This window comes from Salvelinus fontinalis, chromosome 5 (assembly GCF_029448725.1).
Source record: "Salvelinus fontinalis isolate EN_2023a chromosome 5, ASM2944872v1, whole genome shotgun sequence".
Lineage (NCBI taxonomy): Eukaryota > Metazoa > Chordata > Actinopteri > Salmoniformes > Salmonidae > Salvelinus > Salvelinus fontinalis.
Window position 1 is genome coordinate 47287044 of NC_074669.1, and position 24748 is coordinate 47311791.

The 24748-nt window shown below is 42.0% G+C and overlaps 2 protein-coding genes across 5 annotated transcripts in view; one reads left to right on the plus strand and one right to left on the minus strand.

Moving 5' to 3' along the window:
- The window catches only part of LOC129855721 (protein cramped-like), a 109932-nt gene extending 97692 nt beyond the window's left edge, over positions 1–12240 (minus strand). The window contains exons 1-3 of one of the 4 annotated variants that reach the window (XM_055923676.1): positions 10830–11169; positions 10097–10458; positions 5812–6017 (exon numbers count right to left, since the gene is read on the minus strand). In XM_055923676.1, the coding sequence (XP_055779651.1) occupies positions 5812–6017; positions 10097–10458; positions 10830–10879 (618 nt within the window). In that variant the 5' untranslated portion in view covers positions 10880–11169. The other 3 variants (XM_055923677.1, XM_055923674.1, XM_055923675.1) reach the window with 3 other exon arrangements.
- Positions 12241–13937: 1697 nt separating this feature from the next.
- Positions 13938–24192, plus strand: LOC129855722 (jupiter microtubule associated homolog 2-like). The gene is made up of 5 exons (XM_055923678.1): positions 13938–14112; positions 15214–15362; positions 21772–21917; positions 22034–22082; positions 22322–24192. The coding sequence occupies exons 1-5, from the start codon at positions 14057–14059 to the stop codon at positions 22558–22560; spliced, it is 639 nt and encodes a 212-aa protein (XP_055779653.1). The 5' UTR covers positions 13938–14056; the 3' UTR covers positions 22561–24192.
- Positions 24193–24748: the final 556 nt, after the last annotated feature.

The following is a 24748-nucleotide window of genomic DNA, read 5'->3' on the forward strand; positions in this document are numbered from 1 at the left end:
TTCCGTGTGAAAACTTTTCAGTTCACACGCAACAACTTTAGTTTAAACATTTTAATTCAAATGAGTTGTGTAGCCTATTCAGTACAGTCAGCATCAGTGATACGTATTGTCCTGCAACTTTCTAAAACAGCACAGGAATACACGTCAGTGTGTGCACGTATGTCTACACGTTGTGTAGCTGTTAGCAATGATGATAATGATAACCTTCTGGAAGAGATGGAAAGACTTTCCCCAAAATTTTTCAATGAAGAAATCGCTCTTCCATTTCCTGGTTGCTAAAATCAAAATAGTTTGCCTAATTTCAGTTTGTGACAAAACAAGCACGCATAGTATATATAATCATTGGGCTCCCGAGTGGCGCAGCAGTCTAAGGCACTGCATCTCAGTGCAAGAGGCGTCACTACAGTCCCTTGGTACGAATCCAGGCTGTATCACATCCGGCCGTGATTGGGAGTCTCATAGGGCAGCACACAATTGGCCCAGCGTCGTGCGGGTTTGGCCAGGGTAGGTCGTCATTGTAAATAAGAATATGTTCTTAAATGACTTGCCTAGTTAAATAAACATTTTACAATCAAAAACTGTTATGAAATATAATTTTCCATTTCCAGAAATATTTCATTTTCAGCTGGTGTACACAACCGAAAGTAAAATTCGCACAAACTAAACTTAAGAACGGGAAGCATAGAAATAGCGCACAGAACAGATATCCTACTTAGACTTTCTTTCAATGAGAATTACAGCTCACATATCTGTGAATTTTGTGAAGTCGCTCAAAAAGTTACATATATTGCAGCATTAACTACAAAGTAGCCCATGTCTACCCAGAGGACATCATGAACATCCCACTGTCGTCCAAATACGTTGTGAAAAAAATAAGTTGTAATTTATTTAAAACCTCAATGCCTGTCTTCTGTACTCTATTATTAGTGTTTGTATTCAAGTGGGAGAGTGCATAAAAGTGAAGAAGTCCAAGTGTAGTTATTTCTGATGAAATGTGTTCTAACATTTCAAAGCCCCACATTCCAAAGTAAGGTTGATAAACGCAGCAACAACAAAAAAACATCCTCACTGTCTACTGCGTTTATTTTCAGCAAACTTAACATGTGTAAATATTTGTATGAACATAACAAGATTCATCAACTGAGACAAACTGAACAAGTTCCACAGACATGTGACTAACAGAAATTGAATAATGTGTCCCTGAACAGGGGGGGGGGGGGGGGGGGGGGGGTCGAAATCAAAAGTCAGTCAGTATCTGGTGTGGCCACCAGCTGCATTAAAGTACTGCAGTGCATCTCCTCCTCATGGACTGCACCAGATTTGCCAGTTCTTGCTGTGAGATGTTACCCCACTCTTCCCACCAAGGCACCTGCCAGTTCCCGGACATTTCTGGGGGGGATTTGGCCCTAGCCCTCACCCTCTGATCCAACAGGTCCCAGTTGTGCTCAATGGGATTGAGATCCGGGCTCTTCGCTGGCCATGGCAGAACACAGACATTCTCTGTCTTGCAGGAAATCAGCCATACTGCTCGTTCTGTGCGTGGTGGCATTGTCATACTGGAGGGTAATGTCAGGATGAGCCTGCAGGAAGGGTACCACATGAGGGAGGAGGATGTCTTCCATTTAATGCACAGCGTTGAGATTGCCTGCAATGCCAACAAACTCAGTTCGATGCTGTGACACACCGCCCCAGACCATGACGAACCCTCCACCTCGATCCCGCTCCAGAGTACAGGCCTCGGTGTAACGCTCATTCCTTTGACGATAAACGCGAATCCGAGCATCACCCCTGGTTAGACAAAACTTTGACTCGTCAGTGAAGAGCACGTTTTGCCAGTCCTGTCTGGTCCAGCGACGGTGGGTTTGTGCCCATAGGTGACGTTGGTGCCGGTGATGTCTGGTGAGGACCTGCCTTACAACAGGCCTACGAGCCCTCAGTCCTGCCTCTCAGCCTATTGAGGACAGTCTGAGCACTGATAGAGGGACTGTCCATTCCTGGTGTAACTCAGGCAGTTATTGCCATCCTGTACCTGTCCCGCAGGTGTGATGTTCAGATGTACCGACATCTGCAGTACTCATGCCTCCTTGCAGCATGCCTAAGGCACGTTCACGCAGATGAGCAGGGACCCTGGGCATCTTTCTTTTGGTGTTTTTCAGAGTCAGTAAAAAGGCCTCTTTAGTGTCGTAAGTTCTCATAACTGTGACCTTAATTGCCTACCGCCTGTAAGCTGTTAGTGTGTTAACGACCGTTCCACAGGTGAATGTTCATTAATTGTTTATGGTTCATTGAACAAGCATGGGAAACAGTGTTTAAACCCTTTACAATGAAGATCTGTGAAGTTATTTGGATTTTTATGAATTATCTGTGAAAGACAGGGTCCTGAAAAAGAGACCTATCTTTTTTTGCTGAGTTCACTTGTGGTTTGGTTTGATAACAATTACCTCGTTTAGTAATGTTACCTGGCTAGTTAGATAACATGGTACCTTGGTTATGCTCACATTTGGATGGTGCAGGAAAAACGGAAAAGGGATAGATAGCCTACTCAAAGAGATGCTTCAAAAGGTAGGATGCATATGCCTAATCAATGTAATTCTGAATCAGTTCAGTAGTATATCAAAGTAATCAGACCAAGTATTTTACTCAATGTAACGGCTGCAGTCCCGGTAACGGGACCGATATGACAACAGCCAGTCCAAGTGCAGGGCGCCAAATTCAAAACAGAAATCTCATAATTAAAATTCCTCAGACATTCATGTGTCTTATATAATTTTAAAGGTAATCTTGTTGTTAATCCCACCAAAGTGTCCGATTTCAAATAGGCTTTTCAGCGAAAGCACTACAAACGATTATGTTAGGTCACCACAAAACCACAATAATCACAGCCATTTTTTTCCATTTTTTAGAGATAAAATGAATCACTAACCTTCAATTATTTTCATCAGACACTCATAGGACTTCATGTTACACAATACATGCATTTTTGTTTGATTAAATTCATATTTATATAAAAAAATCTGAGTTTACATTGAGGCGACAAGATTCACTAAAAGCAAAAACATCAAGTGACTTTGCATAGCCCATCGTTTCAACAGAAATACTTGTATAGATGATAATACAAATTATACACATTGGATTATAGATATACCTCTCCTTAATGCAACCGCTATGTCAGATTTCAAAAAAACTTTACGGAAAAAGAAATGCACGCTATAATCTGAGACGGCGCTCAAAATTAGCACAGCTGCAAAGATGGCGTCACCATAAACATAAAAATACATGATAAATATTCCATTACCTTTGATGATCTACATCAGAAAGCACACCAGGAATCCCAGGTCCCCAATAAATGTTTGTTTTGTTAGAAAAAATCTGTTATTTATGTCCAAATACCTTCTTTTGTTAGCGCGTCTGATTTACATATCCAAACGCTAATTCTGGTCAGCGTTATATCGGACAAAAACGTCAAAATGTGATATTACCGGTCGAAGAAACATTTCAAACCAAGTACTGCATCAATCATTAGGATGTTTTTAACATATAGCTTCAATAAAATTCCAACTGGAGTATTTGTTCTTGTCTGCTTGAGCAATGGAACGTCAGTGTCTTGCATGAAGAAAAGGCATGATCAGGAAATGGCTTCTTGATGGACACCAGACTGATTCTGCACTCATTCTCTCCCACAACATCATAGAAGTCTCATTGGAATTTCTATTGATGGTTGACATCTAGTGGAACCCCTAGGCAGTGCAACATCATTCATAACTCAAGTGGATTTCTTAAGGGACTCTGGTGAATACAGACAAGCTCAGATTTCTGACTTCCTGTTTTGATTTCAACTCAGGATTTTGCCTGCCAATATGAGTTATGTTAATCTCACAGACATAATTCAAACAGTTTAAGAAACTTTAGAGTGTTTTCTATCCAATACTAATATGCAAATATTAGGAACTATGACTGAGGAGCAGGCCGTTTGATATGGGCACCTTTCATCCAAGCTACTCAATACTGCCCCTTCAGCCATAACAAGTTAAGACCATGTAGATGCTTTGCTTCAAATAGTAAAGTAAAACTGTTTTAACTTCTTACACAAAAAATATTAAAGCAAGCCCCACATTACTTAACTTCTCTAGGGTAGGGGGCAGCATTTTCACATTTGGATGAAAAGCATACCCAAATTCAACTGCCAGCTACTCATCCCCAGAAGATAAGATATGCATATTATTAGTAGATTTGGATAGAAAACACTCTGAAGTTTCTAAAATTGTTTGAATCATGTCTGAGTATAACAGAACTTATTTAGCAGGCAAAACCCAGAGGACAAACCATTCAGATTTTTTTTTTTTGAGGTCACTCTTTTCAATGACTTTTCATTGGGAAACCAGATTTCTAAGCGAATTGCTTGCAGTTCCTACAGCTTCCACTGGATGTCAACAGTCTAGATAAATTGGTTGAGGTTATTCCTTTGTGTAATGAATAAATACGGCCATCTTGAAGTCGAGTCACTCTTGGTGTCCTGTGAGATAGAAGTGCATGACCAGAAGGCATGCTACGGTTGGTTTTAATCCTGTATTGAACACAGATCATCCCGTCTTCAATTTTATCAATTATTAACGTTAAAAAATACCTAAAGTTGTATTACAAAAGTAGTTTGACCTTTTTTTGCAAAGTTTACAGGTAACCTTTGAGATATTTTGTCGTCACGTTTGAGCAAGTTGGAACCTGTGTTTTTCTGGATCAAACGCGCCAAATAAATGGACATTTTGGATATATATCGATGGAATTAATCGAACAAAAGGACAATTTGTGATGTTTATGGGACATATTGGAGTGCCAACAACAGAAGCTCGTCAAAGGTAAGGCTTGAATTATATTTTTATTTCTGCGTTTTGTGTCGTGCCTGCAGGGTTGGAATATGCTTATCTCTCTTGGTTTACAATGGTGCTATCCTCAGAAAATAGCATTGTATGCTTTCGCCGAAAAGCCTATTTGAATTCTGACATGTTGGCTGGATTCACAACCAGTGTAGCTTTAATTTGGTATCATTCGTGTGATTTAATGAAAGTTTGATTTTTAAAGTAATTTTCATAGTAATTAATTTGAATTATGGCGCTCTGCATTTTCTCAGGCTTTTTGCCAAGTGATACAGTAGCGTCTTGCCTAAACTCAGATTTTTGGATATAAATATGAACTTTCCCGAACAAAACATACATGTATTGTGTAACATGAAGTCCTATGAGTGTCATCTGATGATCATCAAAAGGTTAGTGATTAATTTTATCTCCATTTCTGCTTTTTGTTACTGCTCTCTTTGGCTGGAAAAATGGCTGTCTTTTTCTATGACTTGGCTCATACCTATCAATCGTTTGGTGTGCTTTCGTCGTAAAACCTTTTTGAAATCGGACACTTTGACACTTTACAAGTGTAGCTTTAAAATGGTGTAAAACACTTGTATATTTGAGGAATTTAAATGATGGTATGTTTGAGGAATTTAAATTATGGGATTTCTGTTGTTTTGAATTTAGCGCCCTGCAGTTTCACTGGCTGTTGACGAGGTGGGACGCTACCGTCCCACATACCCTAGAGAGTGTTAACGTAAAGTTACTATCTAACTATTATTATACACTATCTTCGAATGAGTCCATGAAAAGCGCTATATATAAAATAAGTGTATTCTTTTTATTATGAAGTAGCTCATAAAATGCTAATTGGAAAGAAAACATTAGCTGTATTTTTCAGACATTGTCTTCAGATGCACAGGCGCTTCCACTGCACCTATATTTATATTGCGTATTACTCAACAAGTTGACTTACCTCGTAGAGCCCTTCGAAGAAGCTGTTCTTGTCCTCTGCACTCCAGGACTCCCACTGTCTCCTGGGTCTCTTCTGGCTGCCCACTGGCTCCTCCTTGTCCCCGGGTCCTTGGCCTCTAGGGGCAGCCTTGCCTGACGGTCCTGTAGAGCCTGACGTGGAGCCGGACTGACCAGCCGACACCTGGTGAGAGGGACCATTCTCTGAACCTGTGTGAGAGAGAGAGGGTGAGGAAAAGTACACTGAACAAAAATATAAACCGCAACAAATCAAATTTGATTTGTCACAAGCACCAAATAAACTCAGCAAAAAAGATACGTCCCTTTTTCAGGACCCTGTCTTTCAAAGATAATTCGTAAAAATCCAAATAACTTCACAGATCTTCATTGTAAAGGGTTTAAACACTGTTTCCCATGCTTGTTCAATGAACCATAAAACGATTAATGAACATGCACCTGTGAAGCTGTTGTTAAGACACTAACAGCTTACAGACGGTAGGCAATTAAGGTCACAGTTATGAGAACTTAGGACACTAAATAGGCCTTTCTACTGACTCTGAAAAACACCAAAAGAAAGATGCCTAGGGTCCCTGCTCATCTGCGTGAACGTGCTTTAGGCATGCTGCAAGGAGGCATGAGGACTGCAGATGAGGCCAGGGCAATAAATTGCAATGTCCGTACTGTGAGACGCCTAAGACAGCGCTACAGAGAGACAGGACGGACAGCTGGTCGTCCTCGCAATGGCAGACCACGTGTAACAACACCTCCGTTCACATCAGCAAACCGCTCGCCCACATGGCGCCTTCTGCCCAGTACAGTTGAAACCGGGATTAATCCGTGAAGGGCACTTCTCCAGCATGCCAGTGGCCATCGAAGGGAGCATTTGCCCACTGAAGTCGGTTACGACGCTGAACTGCAGTCAGGTCAAGACCCTGGTGAGGACGACGTGCACGCAAGATAAGCTTCCCGGAGATGGTTTGTGACAGTTTGTGCAGAAAATATTCAGTTGTGCAAACCCATAGTTTCATCAGCTGTCCTGGTGGCCTTTGATTATCCCCAGCACAAGATGCACCTGTATAATCAGCTTCTTGATATGCCACACCTGTAAGGTGGATGGATTATCTTGGCAAAGGAGAAATGCTCAGTAACAGGGATGTAAACAACTTTATGCACAACATTTGAGAAATAAGATTTTTGTGCAAATGGAACATTTGTGGAATTTTATTTCAGCTCATGTAACCAACACATGTTGCTTTTATATTTTTGTTCAGTGTATGAGTGTTTTAGAGACAGTGAGTAAGTGATTGAATGTACATGCGAGTGTGAGTTGTGAGAGAAAATAGGAGAATGAACAAGAGAGAAAAGCAAGTGTCACAACCTAAATATCATACCAAATGCTCACGTTGAGTAGAAGGGCAGAAGAAGCAGATGGCGGGAGGGGGGGGTTTGTTTACTTTGCTTAAGTAACTTGTCCCTACTAGAGTTCGACGGATTATGATTTTTCAACGCCGATGACGATTTATTTACATATATATTTGTAATAATGACAATTACAACAATACTGAATTAACACTTTTATTTTAACTTAATATAATACATAAATAAAAATCTATTTAGTCTCAAATAAATAATGAAACGTGTTCAATTTAGTTTAAATGATGCAAAAACAGTGTTGGAGAAGACAGTAAAAGTGCAATATGTGCCATGTAAAAAAGCTAACGTTTAAGTTCCTTGCTTGAGAACATGAGAACATATGAAAGCTGCTTTTAGCATGAGTCTTCAATATTCCCAGTTAAGAAGTTTTAGGTTGTAGTTATTATAGGATTATTTCTCTCTATACCATTTGTGTTTCATATACCTTCGACTATTAGATGTTCTTATCGGCACTATAGTATTGCCAGCCTAATCTCAGGAGTTGATAGGCTTGAATTCATAAACAGCGCTGTGCTTCAAGCATTGCGAAGAGCTGCTGGCAAACGCAGGAAAGCGCCGTTTGAATGAATGCTTACGAGCCTGCTGCTGCCTAACACCGCTCAGTCAGACTGCTCTATCAAATAATAGACAATTAAAATATAAACACACAGAAATAGGGTCATTAATATGGTCAAATCCAGAAACTGTCATTTCAAAAACAAAACGTTCATTCTTTCAGCGAAATACGGAACCGTTCCGTATTTTATCGAATGGGTGGCAACCCTTTGTCTAAATATTGCTGTTATATTGCACAACCTTCAACATTATGTCATGATTATGTAAAATTCTGGCAAATTAATTACAGTCTTTGTTTGGAAGAAATGGTCTTCACACAGTTCGCAACAAGTTCGCAACAAGCCAGGCGGCCCAAACTGCTGCATATACCGACTCTGCTTGCACTGAACGCAAGAGAAGTGATGATTTCCCTCATTAATATTGCCCACTAACATGAATTTCTTTTAACTAAATATGCAGGGTTAAAAAAATATATACTTCTGTGTATTGATTTTAAGAAAGACATTGATCCTTATCGTTAGGTACATTTGTGCAACGACAGTGCTTTTTTCGCCAATGCGCTTTTGTTAAATCACCCGTTTTGGCGAAGTTGAAGTAGGCTATGATTCGATGATAAATTAACAGGCACCCCATTGATTATTTGCAATGCAGAACAAGCTAGTTAAACTAGTAATATCATCGGCAGTGTTCAAAACTACACAGTTTCTGGCAGGGGTTATGCGATACCATATCCTCAATTCATGGGGTTGCATTCCCTTTAGACCCGGAGGTCTGTCTACTGGGCAACTTTACTAACACCAATCTTAGGCAAAGCCATACTATAAAGCTAACAGAAATATTGCTAGCGATTGCCAAGAAATGTATCGCCTTGAAATGGAAATTTGATTCCCCCCTGCCAGTTGCAATGTGGCTATCAGAAGTTAATAGTTGTATCCCACTGGAGAAAATTACTTACCGCTTGAGGAATAAGTTAAATTCATTTTACAGAATTTGGCAACCTTTTATTGACTATATGGAGAATCTCCCCCCACATCACATTGAATGAACCTCTATATTATCCTTATATAATGTTTCACACGTAACGTATAATATGTAGCCTACGGCAGATGACCTTATGATCCAATGTCTCATTATTTAAAAAAAATTTTTTTATTGTATGTCTGTATATATAATTATAATTTTTTTCTTTTTTTTTCTTTGTTACGCTCATCTGTTATTGTCACTTGTCCTATTGTTGTCTAATATCTTGTCATGTTTGTCTTGAATGTTGTTAATTGGAAAATACAAAAATAAAAAAATAAAACATTTAAAAAAAACTAGTAATATCATCAACCATGTGTAGTTAACTAGTGATTATGTTAAGATAGATCGTTTTTTTAATAAGTTAAATGCTAGCTAGCAACTTGCTGCACTCACGTAACAGGTGGTCAGCCAGCCACGCAGTCTCCTCGTGGAGTGCAATGTAATCGTCATAATCGGCGTCCAAAAATGCCGATTACCGATTGTTATGAAAACTGCCATGCCGATTAAATCGTCCGACCTCTAGTCCCTACGCCTATAGCGACAGAGGAGATAGAGACCAATAGCTGTTAAAAAAGAACTGGTTAGAATGACCGTTTTTGCACAAACAGTCAGACTGAGGCCAGCGTGTCACTTACAACATCATTGTCCTCCAAAACACAACACAGACTACAGAGACCCTCCCCTCCTGTGGCTGACGTGCTGGCAAAGTGAGGCAGCAGGAAAGGAAGTCTGTTCCATTTGCCAGGCTTGCAATGAGGAGTGGAGCGAAGTTCCAAAAACAACATGTGAGACTGGCTTGGAGCAACACTGGCCGCCACCTCACAATGTGCAAGTCAGGAGAGACAGACACACAACCCAATCCTCAACAACAGAGTGAGCACTGCTTCAAAAAATATTATTTTAAGTACTATTCCAATACCCAAAATGGGCATTCAATAAAATATGAATTAAAATGCTGACAACTCATAAAGAGTTGTCCCACATCGGTCTCCCTCTCATAAGCAATCATATGGGACAGCCTCGCAACTTGAATGCAATTAATAGTGGTTTCCAGGCTCCTGCCTCTAAACAATTAAAGTGCCCATTTTGTATAGATAGGGGCAGCATAAACGCAATATCCTGCATTCAAAACACTGACCATATTCAACCATCATCAATAGATTGGCAAAAGTAGGTAGGTCCACTACCAACGGGGAGTAGAGGGACTGGGTACTCCTTTAACACATAAAACAGGTGGTCACCTGGCAGCACCATGCACAAACACTATCACAGCATACCTTTCAATTTCGCCCCGTTGTGACCATTGATAGTTGGGGCGATGGAATCCTTCCGGATTCGTTTGCTCGGGGGTCGAACGCTGGATCTCAGAAAATGATGCTGGTCGTGACTCGGTGCTGTCGAGGACCGGGGCTGTTGGCTCGAGCAAGGTCCAGACGGGTTCGATACGGAGGTGGTAATAACCGGTGCTGAACTGGTGCAGCCCGTAGTTGATAGAGTATGAATTTCCAATCCGTCTCTCTTTGTACTACGCTCCTCGCTCCCCTGATCTCCGCTCTCCTCCTCGTCACAACCGTCAAGCTTTCTGCCCGAATTATTCGGGTCATCGAAACCGATGCCGTCTCTCAGCCCAACTGTCATCCTGGCAAAACACAGTCAATACAAATGTTTAACATTTAAAAGACATCACAACGCAAATCAACTTAAAAAAGACGACGTTCTCTTTCTCTCAACATGGCCGCCGCTGCTTGTTTCAAATCCCCTCACAGTCCCATCGAAACACGAAGATTCTGTCTATGTTTTCATTTAGATTTTGAAAGCCAAAATATTACTATTACCTTGTTCGTGTGTTTTTGTTAGACATCTTAAACTTCTAACAGTTTACATGGTTTTATTTTTATCCGAAATTCAAATACGAGCGCCCCTGAGTTTAGCGCCCGCTGAAACGACAACGTAAAACCTTTCGATACATTCGACCTCTATTTAAAGTGCTTCTTTATCAGACAAGGTTACCCATTTTCATGCTCTTCGACAGCAGATGCTATCTTCTTTCTTTTCACCATCGACCCGACGGTTTTGGTATGTAACAGTATATAAAATTGGGCATTTTCAAAGCATGAACAGGGTCTAGCCGCGAATATCTTCACCTCGCTCAAGCTTTGACTGAATTGAACTCTGCGCAGCTCAACTGTTCACTATCCGAGTACCACACTCTTACTCTCAATTTATTGCCTTAGACAAGCTGAAATGTTTGGTCAAACATTTAACATGCTTCAAACGCTCAAAATAAATAATCTGAATAAACTAGCTGGTTTTAGTTTTTACTACAGCCACAAGAGCACAGAACGTTCGCAGTCTCAATTTTGCTTATCACCACGTCATCTCCAGAATTGTTGTTTTAAACATTAAGATGTTTGACGACATTATGTTAACTGCATAAAAAAAGTTGCTTCTGATATTAACTCTCAGCTTCAGAAAGCTGAGAGTTAAAACAGCGGATTTAACTCTCAAAAAAAACCAGCGGATACCACAAGCACTGAAACCAATAGAATATTATGAGTGTTCAACTACAACAATATCTAATCCATATATACATAGAGCAGACACTGCATTTAACTTAAGTTGCAAGATACATATTACTTCTAACATGCACTGATACAGGTGTTTCATCTCTTTAGACTGCTCCAAATATTTTGAGGAAAGAAACATTACTACTGTAGCTACAACTTTAAACAACTGTCACGTCTCAAACATACACCCTTAATTCTTTGAAATTAATTCCCATGCAGGGAAACAAGATACGACATTGTTTGTATTACTGTGTCAGATGTATGTGTTCTCTAAATCATGATTTCCAACCTAATGAGAGCAAACTCTTTTCAAACTCAAACAAATTTACAAAAATAAGATTTTTTTTCTTGCAGAAATATAAGACTAGCTAATTGAATGATCTATCGTTTGTTTGACTGATTGCTTTATTCTGTGGTTGCTATCCTCACCTCCTCAGCTGATAGATCAGTAGATAGTCAGCTGTTATCCATCTCGTAACCCCTGTCATTTCTATAGGTACATTTTAGGAGGAACGGGATACACACACTCCAAAAAGCAACTAACGTTACACGGGTGCTAGCTACTAGCTAACGTTACTAGCTAAATTCACTTTGGTAATGTTTGCTAGCGATGTGCGGCCAAAACCCAGTCAACTAATGATACTTGATAGCAAACGAATAGTCTCAAGCACAAATTCACACGAAATTATGCACAGTATTGCATTCAGTTGCAGTGAGACAAAGATTAAGCAATTCATAAAATTACCTTGTCTTGACTTTTGTGTTCACGACTTCATGAGAAAACGTGCAAACTAAACTAACTCCGATTGACAACTCTCTCGTGCACAAGTACGCCCACTCCAACTCAAAAACAAATCTCCTGATTAGTCAGTTGAGGAGAAAAACATATGATTGACATTCAAGAGCTCCAATTGTTGATGATTTAGAGGATGCAAATGAACCAATTGGATACCTCAATCAACATACGTTATTGAGTGCGCGGGGAGTCATTTTACATTGGCCGGGCCAAAACCTGTCACGTCATCGGGCGAAAGCGTGGAGGAGTGCCCTCACAAATCGAACATTTTGACAACAATGCAGCATGGTGCATCGTCGAAATACAAAAATTCCTAAAATAAACGTTTGAATTTTCTAGCTCGTTTTCATTGGGAAGGCAGATTAAATGTTTTTTTTTTTAAATCAATCACTTTCGCATTGGAAAACCTAGAATCCGTGGTTGCCTTGGAGGTCGCCCAGGCAGAAAGCTCCAAGTATTATACATATTTGAATAGTTTTAGGTGTTTTTTTAACAGACTCTTTTTAAATCAACTTTTATTTTGTTAGCTAATTAAATTTTAATTTTATATATATTGATCCACAGCAGTGCAACACTGTCAAGTCAGTTATTTTACTAACTGAACTGAGAAGCTAGCTGTTTAGCTAGTTAGCTAACTGTACTGTAGCTGTTTGTGTTTTTATTTGAAACAACGAGATGGCAGAGGCCTGTAGACTGTTGAATAGGGCAGAGGATCACTACATTTCCCCCCCACAATGGTTTATTTCAAGGCCTATTCCAGCTGACTAGTGAGCTTCAAGCGCCCTAAACTAGTGGCTGTATGGCTTCATCCAGGTGGGTTTTTCAGAAGATTTACCAAGGAGTCTCCGACTGGGGATGGCAAGAGATGTCCTGGCTTGTGACTTGTTTCCCCCCTGATCAACCCTTTATCTGGGCCTCAGTCAGAAGAGGTGGACCTAGTGGGTGAGGATGGTGCGCATGGAGAGTGGATTGGACACACGATGTGGACTTCCACCTGCGTCTGCTCTGTGGATGACCATGGAAGGTCTTCCAGACAGAAATGTCATGGGCTCACTGAAATGTTTTGTTTTAAAGAGCTACTTTGAGACGTGTGTTTAATTGTCATTTTTGTTTTGAGCCAACTCGCCGTCCAGAGCCCGGAACTTGCTGGCTCAAGCCCTGGAGGCAGCCCGGTTCCAAATCGAAATGCAATTAACTTTTAGCCAGTACCTATAGCACGCTGACACGGGCGCCCGGATGAGATTAAACGAACCCCTTCATCTGCAAATTTGGGTATAGCAATGGGACATATAATTATAGTTTAGATAGATTTCTACGGTATGTTCCCCGCCTAGAACCAACATCACACGCGCCACCAGTGTATTATCAATTCAAAACAAGGGGCGTTATTGGCATGGGAAACGCATGTTTACATTGCCTTAGCAAATGGAAGAGATAAAAACAAAAGTGAAATAAACAAAAAATGAACAGTAAACATTACATTCACAAAAGTTCCCACTATTTTAACTTTACTACCATGAAATACTGCTACATTACCTGGAACAGTTTCAAGTTAAAATGTTCATTTTCCAGTTATGGAAATGCCGCTCAAAGCTGGGCGAGTAAACCGCGTGCACCCAATATGACAGACAGGCGGAAAGCCAAATCACAATGGAAAGAGGGCGTTATCTTTAGTAATTTAACCAATGAAATTAGTTACATCTTTCGACTGATAACCCTTGTGACCATTGAGGCTCTTCCCATTGCTGGCTCGTCCTATCGAGTGGGCGGGACTTTGCCCGGTTTCGGAAGGGCAACACGCAACCAACAAAACTTTTTTTTTAATTGAGCTAGCTACGACATTAATTCCCCCCCACACGAAGACAGTCATCATAATGACTTCGACGAACATGTTTTCAGGACTCGATAATGGCGCAAAGCCAAGTTCAAGGTAACACGAAATTGCATCCACGAGTTTTATTTGCAGCAGGCAAAATTCAAGCAACTAGCTAGCTATGTTCCTGAAAGCTACCCCTTATGCTCATTGGCCGCGAGCCTGTAAGCAGTATAACGTTAGCTAGCTAGATGGCACTTTGGTGATACTAACGTTAACTAGTTATAAGACAATTTAGTGATAAAATGTTTATTCCGTTTTGTCAGTAGTAAACTTTTCGTTTGGTAACAACTAGGTAACTTCTATGGGCTTTGGGCCCGAAGTACCAGTGTGGGTTTTTTGGGGGGAGGGGGGCTGCGGAAATGGAAGCTCGTGGAATTCTATTTTTTTTACGGTGTAGCCAGCGATATGACGCTCATTGTTCTCTTGTTGCTTGCATTTTCAAAACAGGCACAGTTACCCACACCCGTTTACACAACCTATTTCTAAAAATTAAGGGTAATTGGTCATTGTATTTTTTTGCGCGGTCAACTTTTTTTGCGCGGTCTAACCCCCCTGCGAACATTCCAAGAACAGCCAGCTAACGTTAACTGTTTAAATATGTGTTCTGTGTTGATTTGTGATCAGCTAACGTTACACAACTAAATGTGACTTTTAAACAGTTTATTTAGGTCAGCAGGCCTATGTAGCCTGCAGTCATACTGTAGTACAATTAGCAGATAACTAGATTTTTTTATGTCTTTAGCCACAGCTAATGTGGCCACAGCCACCATTTGTGGCCTGTCTTATATTAGAAGTTGTGCATGCCGAATATTCTATTCCTAGATTTTGCTATATGCACGTTTTCATTATGGAACATTGTCTAATCATGTTATCCCAGGCACTGCCTGCCTTTGTGTATGATGAATGCTGACAGTAGAGTTTGGCCTACAGGCTATATACTTTACATCAGTGGTTCCCAACCAGGGGTACAAGGAAGCCACAGTGTGGTTTGCCTATCCACGGGGGATACTTGAGAAGACTCATGAGACCATAGGCCTGCTGGTTAAGCACATGAGGGGGTACTCCAGGAAAACTCCAGACAGAACAAAATTCATTTGGTGGTACAGTAACCAAAAAAGGTTGTGAACCAACATGATTCTGATGTTTCTTTTTCAGAGTTCTGCGTCCCCCCGGAGGTGTCTCCAGCGACCTGTTTGGTGGCTACGAGGGAGAAGCAGCTGCGTCGAGACGGCCCCACAAGATGGCCTCCAACCTTTTCGCCCCACCAGAGCCCCAGGGTGTCATCAGGCGAACCAACCCCCCAGGTGAGAGAGAGAAGGCCCCTTTACTCGGCATACATTCCCTTTTCACACTACTGGGCTGAATTGATCAAAGCGGTTTTGCTCTGGCCTGATTATGCATTCAAACATTGGGTGGCAGTCTGTTCTTTTAGTCCTTAATACAGGATAGTGGTTACGCATCCACCATAGATGCTGGAACCATGAAAGGATGTTGGTACTATGATAGAAAGGACTATGTGAAAGGAAAATATCAGAGCCAGGAAAGTTCAGGTCAGTGTGGAAAGGGAAGAAGCTTTCTATGTCTTCCTACAAGGTGAGATGGCCCCTGACTGTGCAATCAGACAGGCAGCGACTGCCCTCCCTGGTTCTGGAGCTGTCAGAGCCTTTTCAGGTTTATGTGGTGTGAAAACTGCCACTAAGGTGCTACGTTAGCTTTTTTAAGGTTAGAAAAGGAGCCATTGATGAGTGTGAACTTACTCACCATCTCTTCCCCAAATCATGTTTGGATTTTGTTGACATGCTGCAGTGTGTGTGTGTATTAAAATTATGATTTGACACACACATTTGATAAGGGCAACAGGTCACTTATTTTATCTGGTGACTTCAGTGTCACAAGACTCAACCAGCCAAATCAAATGTATTTTGTCACATACACATGTTTAGCAGATGTTATTGCTGGTGTAGCGAAATGCTTGTGTTTCTAGCTCCAACAGTGCAGTAATATCTAACAAAACACAATACACACAACCTAAAAGTAAATAATGAAGTTAAGGAATATATCAATATTAGGACGCGCAATGTCAGTAGCATAGACTAAAATACATTAGAATAGAATAGAGTATATACATATGATATGAGTAAAGCAAAAATATGTAAACATTATTAAAGTGCCTAGTGATTTCAAGTCTTTGTAGATAGGGCAGTAACCTCTAATGTGCTAGTGATGGCTTTTTAACAGTCTGGTAGCCTTGAGATGGAAGCTGTTTATCAGGTTCTCGGTCCCAGCGTTGCACCTAGACTGACCTCGCCTTCTGGATGATAGCGGGGTGAACAGACAGTGGCTCGGCTGGTTGTTGTCCTTGATGATCTTTTTGGCCTTCCTGTGACATCTGGTCCTGTAGGTGTCCTGAAGGGCGGGTAGTTTGCCACCTGCCCGACGGTAAAGCGTCGGGCAGACCGCACCACCCTCTGGAGAGCCTTACGGTTGTGGCGTTGCAGTTGCTGTACCAGGTGGTGATACAGCCCGACAGGATGCTCTCAATTGTGCATCTGTTAAAGTTTGTCAGGGTTTTGGGTGACAAGCCAAATTTCTTCGGCCTCCTGAGGTTGAAGAGGCGCTATTGTGCCTTTTTCACCACACTCTGTCTGGGTTGACCATTTCAGATCATCAGTGATGTGTATGTAGAGGAACTTGAAGCTTCTATTCTAGCCTAGTAACAATCAGTAGTAGGCCATTGTCATTCCATGCAGTGAAATAACTGAAGAGCCACAGACCAGCTCAAGAGCCACAGCCCAGCCTCTTCATTGTTGAGTCCAGTGTTGGATTACACCCAGGCCAGGGTTTCCGTTAGCCCGGTAAATGCCGTCTTTTGGCACACAAAAAAATACGTGAAAGCCGATAAATAAAATGGTTGCCGGCCAAATTGCATGAAATTTTTAAAAATCCTTTGGAAACCATGTTGATAATCCCTGTTTCCAGTGTTACCACCGAGAGGGGATTCTTTCTCCAAAACAGAGTATAGACGAATTCAAGATCACACCTTCTTGAGGACAAAGTAACGAGGCTGATGCACATCGCAAGCTCCTCCAAGGAGTTCAACAATTTTGACTTCCCACGGCAACGGCTAACTTTGAGCAGACCAAGGTCTGCCGAAACGCTAGTAAATTAGAGGCAAATTGTGTTTTTCAGGCCCAGCCTATCAGTTCTGCTGCCGCACTATACGACACACTGCCCCTGTGTCATATAGTGTAAAGATTTGAAATTGATTGACTAGAGTAATGATGTGTATCATGCGCAATTGGTGCAGTTCAATTTAGCAGCACTTGGAAATCAAACATCGTTTCCAACTAGTCACATCAGTTGCAATCACTAGGCAGTCAATTGCCTATAGTGGAAACAGACTTAGCCACGTACAGTGCTTTCAGAAAGTATTCAGACCCCTTGACTTTTTCCACATTTTGTTACGTTACATCTTTATTCTAAAATTGAGTCAATTCTATTTTTGCCCCTCAATCTACACACAATACCCCATAGTGACAAAGCAAAAAAAATCAGTTTAAGAAATGTTTGTTAAAAATAAGAGGAAATACCACATTTATATAAGTATTCAGAACCTTTACTCGGTACTTTGTTAAAGCGCCTCTGGCAGTGATTACAGCAACGAGTCTTCTTCGGGTATGACGCACGCACACCTGTATTTGGGGGGGGGTTTCTCCCATTCTCTGCCGATCCTCTCAAGCTCTGTTAGGTTGGATGGGGAGCGTTGCTGGACAGCTATTTTCAGCTCTCTCCAGAGATGTTCGATCAGGTTCAAGTCCAGGCTCTGGCTGGGCCACTCAAGGATATTCAGAAAATTGTCACAAAGCCACTCCTGCATTGCCTTTGCAATGTGCTTAGGGTTGTTGTCCTGTTGGAACGTGAATCTTGACACCAGTCTGAGGTCCTGAGCGATCTGGAGCAGGTTTTCATCAAGGATCTCTGTACTTTGCTCTGTTCATCTTTCCCTCGATCCTGACTAGTCTCCCAGTCACTGCTGCTGAAAAACATCCCCACAGCATGATGCTGCTACCGCCATGCTTCACAGAAGGGATGGTTCCAGGTTTCCTCCAGACGTGACGCTTGGCATTCAGGCCAAATAGTTCAATCTTGGTTTTAACAGACCAGAGAATATTGTTTCTCATGGTCTGAGAGATCTTTAGGTGCCTTTTGTCAAACTCCAAGTGGGTTGTTGTGCTTTTTTTCTTCTTCTGAGGAGTGGCTTCTGTTTGGCCACTACCATAAAGGCCTGATCAGGTTCTTTGTCACCTCCCTGACCAAGGCCCTTCTCCCCTGATTGCTCAGTTTGGCTGGGCTGCCAGCTCTAGGAAGAGTCAGCTCTCTACACACTGGCTTCCTGTTAAGGCTAGGGCTCATTTCAAGGTTTTACTGCTAACCTACAAAGCATTGCATGGGCTTGCTCCTATCTTTCCGATTTGGTTCTGCCGTACATACCCACACGTACGCTACGGTCACAAGATGCAGGCCTCATTACTGTCCCTAGAATTTCTAAGCAAACAGCTGGAGGCAGGGCTTTCTCCTACATTTTTATGGAATGGTCTGCCTATCTGCGTGAGACATGCACATTCGGTCTCTACCTATAAGTCCTTATTGAAGACTCATCTCTTCAGTTGGTCCCATGATTGAGTGTTGTCTGGCCCAGGGGTGTGAAGGTGAACAGAAAGTCACTGGAGTGACGAACCACCCTTGCTTGTCTCTGCCAGGCCGGTTCCCCTCTCTCCACAGACATTATCTGCCTCTAACCCTATTATGGGGGCTGAGTCACTGGCTTACTGGTGCTCTTCCATTCTGTCCCTAGGAAGGGTGCGTCACTTGAGTGGGTTGAGTCTCTGATGTGATCTTCCTGTCCGGGTTGGCGCCCCCTCGGGTTCGTGCCGTGGGGGAGATCTTTGTGGGCTATACTCGGCCTTGTCTCAAGGTAGTACGTTGGTGGTTGAAGATATCCCTCTAGTGGTGTGGGGGCTGTGCTTTGGCAAAGTGGGCGGGGTTATATCCTGCCTGGTTGGCCCTGTCCAGGGGTATAGTTGTACAGAGCCACAGTGTCTCCTGACCCCTCATGTCTCAGCCTCCAGTAATTATGCTGCAATAGTTTGTGTTGGGGGGCTAGGGTCAGTCTGTTATATCTGGAGTATTTATCCTGTCTTATCCGGTGTCCTGTGTGAATTTAAGTATGCTCCCTCTTCTCTCTCTCGTTCTCTTCTTTTGGAGGACCTGAGCCCTAGGACCATGCCTCAGTACTACCTGGCCTGATAACTCCTTGCTGTCCCCAGTCCACCTGGTCGTGCTGCTGCTCCAGTTTCAACTGTTCTGCCTGCGGCTATGAAACCCTGACCTGTTCACCGGATGTGCTAACCTGCTGTTTTCGACTCTCTCTTTCTACCTACCGCACCTGCTGTCTCTAACTCTGAATGATCTGCTTTGAAAGCCAACTGACATTTACTCCTGAGGTGCTGACCTGTTGCACCCTCTACAACCGCTGTGGTTATTATTATTTGACCCTGCTGGTCATCTGTGAACGTTTGAGCATCTTGGCCATGTACTGTTATAATCTCCACCCAGAAGAGGACTGGCCACCCCTCAGAGCCTGATTCCTCTACGTTTCTTCCTAGGTTCCTGCCTTGGGAGGTTTTCCTAGCCATCGTGCTTCTACATCTGCATTACTTGCTGTTTTGGGTTGAGTTTCTGTATAGCACTTTGTGACATCAGCTGATGTAAAAAAGGTATTTTATAAATAAATGTGAACCGATATCTGTATTTCCAGTCACGTGAAATCCATAGATTGGGCCTCCACCTCCAAATCGATCCCGCTCCAGAGTACAGGCCTCGGTGTAACGCTCATTCCTTCGACGATTAAAGCGAATCCGACCATCACCCCTGGTGAGACTTAAACGCAACTCGTCAGTGAAGAGCACTTTTTGCCAGTCCTGTCTGGTCCAGCGACGGTGGGTTTGTGCCCATAGGCGACGTTGTTGCCGGTGATGTCTGGTGAGGACCTGGCTTTACAACAGGCCTACTAGCCCTCAGTCCAGCCTCTCTCAGCCTATTGCGGACAGTCTGAGCACTGATGGAGGGATTGTGCGTTCCTGGTGTAACTCGGGCAGTTGTTGTTGCCATCCTGTACCTGTCCCGCAGGTGTGATGTTCAGATGTACCGATCCTGTGCAGGTGTTGTTACTGCAAGGACGATCAGCTGTCCGTCCTGTCTCCCTGTAGCGCTGTCTTAGGCGTCTCACAGTACAAACATGGCAATTTATTGCCCTGGCCTCATCTGCAATCCTCATGCCTAATGCAGCATGCCTAAAGCACGTTCACGCAGATGAGCAGGGACCCTAGGCACCTCTTTTTTTTTGTGTGTGTTTTTCAGAGTCAGTAGAAAGGCCTATTTAGTGTCCTAAGTTCTCATAACTGTGACCTTAATTGCCTACCGTCTCTAAGTTGTTAGTGTGTTAATGACCGTTCCACAGGTGCATGTTCATTAATTGTTTATGGTTCATTGAACAAGCAAGGAAACAGTGTTTAAACCCTTTACAATGAATATCTGTGAAGTTTTTGGGGATTTTTACGAGTTATCTTTGAAAGACAGGGTCCTGAAAAGGGGCCTTTCTTTTTTTGCTGAGTTAATGAACTTTAACTCAGTCAAAGCTTTAAACTTGTTGCGTTTTATATTTTTCTTCAGTGTATATTATATTTTGAAGTTTTATTACTATGGAGGTGACTTGTTCTTCTAGACTAAATGTTTTATTTTATCAACTGTTTCATTTATGGTTATAGCAGGGATGAAGACGCAACGGGCAATGTTTTGCTTTTCAGTAAAAGCTGTCATGTTGGTATAAGCATGTCATAATTTTTTTATTACAAATGTACAGGCTAATTTCTATTCTGTTAAGATTAATTAAAATAATCTAAATGTGATTTTGAGTACCGTAGGTGGACACCCTAATGCGGTACACACACGATGCATATGGATGTCCGGTAAATTAAAATCTCTGCCGCCAAATTTTCCTAGTTGTGACCGAGATTTTCATTAGTTAAATGAAGTTTGGGCCACATGTAATCTAGTGACATCACATGACTGGATCAATATGTCTATATTGAGGCCAAGGGTCAGAAATGGTTAAAATAAAATATGTTATCATGAGTTTCTATTGTCTCTCTGCACATTGAGCTGGTTTGTCTTCCAGTTTTCAGCCCTTCTGCTGGTAGAATGTTCTAGAAAGAATTATGACTGCACATGCCAGATATTGAAATGTTATCTTACTGTGAAATGTAATGCCTCATGTCAGTCCAGGCTGTGCAACAAGCTCTTCACCATAACTATAGCATAATGAGGGTAGGACTGGGCTTTGTGTGTGTGTGGGGACTGGTTCAATTTGGTTGGAGTGGGTACAGTCGTCATGTTGCCAGTAATTGGTCAGATAAGAAGTTTGAGTAGTGAACATTCTATAGAAATGTTAATCACAAAAAAAGTGGTTGGTGTGGAGATTTGACTTGTCTGTCTTTTCCTCAATGCCTTCAATAATGTTCACCTTTTAATGCCTTGTGTAAATTATTTTGTTCTTTCTGTATTCTATTCTAAGCCGTTGACAGTGCCATTTTACCAGGTCAAATTCCTGGTGCATGTAAAAAATATTTGACTCGCTGTCCTTCTTCGCTGCAGGGGGTAAAAGCAGTGGGATATTTGGTTCTCCAGATGCCCCAGCCGAGCAACGGAGACCCGTACCCCCAGGCGGCAACACCGGCAACATCATCTGGGGGCTAGAGAGCGCCCCTCCCTCCGACAAAGCCCATTCCAACAAGCCAAAGGTAATCCAGACCATCCTTGTCCCCCAGTCTCTCCCATTCCAAATCACTAATGGTTATGGATTTTTAATTTGCATGATGTATAGGCTATATTGACATGTTCTTCCTATTATTCCTAGGACAACATTTCTGTGGGTGAAAGTCCCATGCCCATACCCGAGCCCCCAGGTGAGTTTGACACGGATAATGGATTCTGGCTACCACTTTACAGCTGTCTGCCAGGCAGTTACTAGAAATGACTTGTTGACCAAGCTAATAATAATGACTTAATAATTGCATAATTATTAATTACTAATCGGTTTCTTTAAGATGTTGACACCGAGTCTTATGTACCATTTGGTACCAGGTAAATCTAACTCGGTTTCTCATCTTTTTCTCTCTTATCCCTCTCTCCCTTTCGCTCTCAGCTCCTCTGCCGAAGGGGAGCCCGGCCAAGGAGGTGAAGGAAGAGAACGTCGCCTCCCCTCCCCCCACTCCCACCAAAGCAGCGGTGGAGACTGCGCCTGCTCCCTCTATCAAGAAGCCAGAGACCTCCCTTAGTGAACTCTCACTGAAGGACCACGAGCCCCACCTCGGCCCCCGCCCCCGCTCCCACAACAAGGTCCTTAACCCCCCAGGAGGGAAGTCTAGTGTGGTGTTCTACTGATCCAGCTCCTCCATCCCATCTATTCATGTATGCATCCCAAATGGCACCTTATTCCCTATATAAGTAAGTAACCCTTGTCCGAGCCAGAACGGCACGTAGGGCAGGAGCCCATCTCTTGTTTCTGTAGCGTGAGGCTGCTTGATGTACAAGTACACCCCCTGGACAGGACAAGTTTATGGTCCCTGGTCAAAATTAGTGGACTGTATAGGAAACAGGGAGCCATTTGGGATACAACCCATGCACACCACTATTCTCTGTTCTGTTCATTTTCCCTTTTCACTCTGTCCTTCCATGTCTTGCACTTTTTAATCTAACCCATTCTTGACCTAACCTCCCCCTGTTCATTTTAGTTTCTTTAGATTATTATCTTCCTGCTTGATAGCAACATGATCTCAATCATTTTTACAGGCTAAATTCCTGTCCAATCATTCAAAATGGTTAAATTCCCGATTCATTGCAAGGGTTCTATTTCTTGCTGTAAATGTTATTTTTTGTATTACATGGTTTTAAATGTTGTGTTTATTACAAAGGTTAATTTAGTCAATCACTGGCATCTATTTGTAATTCCGATTATGACTCAGCAGTGTATCTGTGTCGGCATTGAGATCTGTTTGTTGCCCATGCAAACGGTTGTCATAGTAAGCCCTTAAGTGATCAAAATCCCTCTTTACTGTCAGTTTGTTAAGAGTAACAGGTATCCCTATATCATGCTCATTCAGTTTTCCATTTCATCACACTCCTTTTCTCTCTCCACTAATGATCAAACCTATCTTGTTTCTGTCTGCAGCCAGAAACAAACTCCTGTTCAGGGAAAAAAAAGCAAAAAATCGACTAACTAATGAATGCAAAGCAAAGAGCTATGGGCAGCACCCATGATGCATTGCCCACCCCCAAAGTTCTTGTTCTGTGGAAGAAATTCCACTATGGTTTTATATATCTCCCGTGCAAATGGCTGAATGTGTTGTGGTTGTTCCCTGCTCTGTTACCATTGCTTGCTGTTATCAGAGGATTGTATCCACTCGGGGAGGCCTCTGTTTTAAATTAAAACGTCTGCTGTACACAAGTGAACTCTGGAATAGTAAATGACTGGTCAAAATACGGATGGGGACTTGGGAGACGCTAAGGAACCCCTAGCCACCCATACACCGCACCACGTTCCAGGCTGCCTACGTAGCAGTCGTGCACCATTTCTTACAACGCCCGGATAAGCGTTTTAACATGTCAGTAGTTTCAAGTCAACGTATAAACCTTTTAAGACTTTGGTGGAAGTCTGAGTTCAGCATTATATTAAAGGCTGTGCGTGATGACTTAGTGCAAATCAACATTTATTTTGCCATTAAATTACCATATACTAAATAAAAAGTACAAGTTAAATGGGACCTTCTTTACTCAAAAAAATGTTGGATGGAAGCCTGGTTAATAACTGCATCAACTGACTAGATGGCGTGGTATTAAATCATTCAGTGATTTGTGCACTGTGGTCGGTTTGTAGGCAGTCTGGAACGCGCCCCTGTTCAAGGTCTCCTGGTGCCATCTTAACCCCTGCGTGTTGGAGTGCCTGGCAGGCAAAGTTCACAGCAGAGGAAAAGCAAAAATAACCTGTGTATTGCAATAAAACTTATTTTCAGACTATCATCTTTCTCTATTTTGCTGTGTTCAGGACTTCGGTATTGGTGGTGTCAATATATTGATTAAATAATGGAATCATCACAATTTGCAATTTCAGCCTAAGGGTTGTATATATTAGTGCATACTGTAGCAAAGGTTTTGTGGTGAAAAACAAGTTATTTTTAGTTCAGGTAGTCCCTCCATTTTGGCCCTTTTTTTTTTTTTTTTTAGTGAATACAAACCAGATGAATACATTGGGAGGGTTCATCCTCTGTTAGCGTTTTGAAATGGGATATCTGGCACACCCCTTATATTGTAGGTGTTGTCAATTCCCAATGCAATAAATGTCATGATGGAGATTCCATTCATTGATTCTTTAGTTTATGTTCAATCAACCTTGAACAACTATAAAATGGAAGTACTTTGAGTTTACATGTGATTGTTTTTATTGCTGTGTTTATGGCTGCTGTATGTTAATTTCCCCCTTTGGGGGTTGCTGAAGTCAAATTTACCCTTGTGTAATGTCAAGGCATGCTTGAATATTCTAAACACAAACTAGGCCTTTATCACTATAATATAA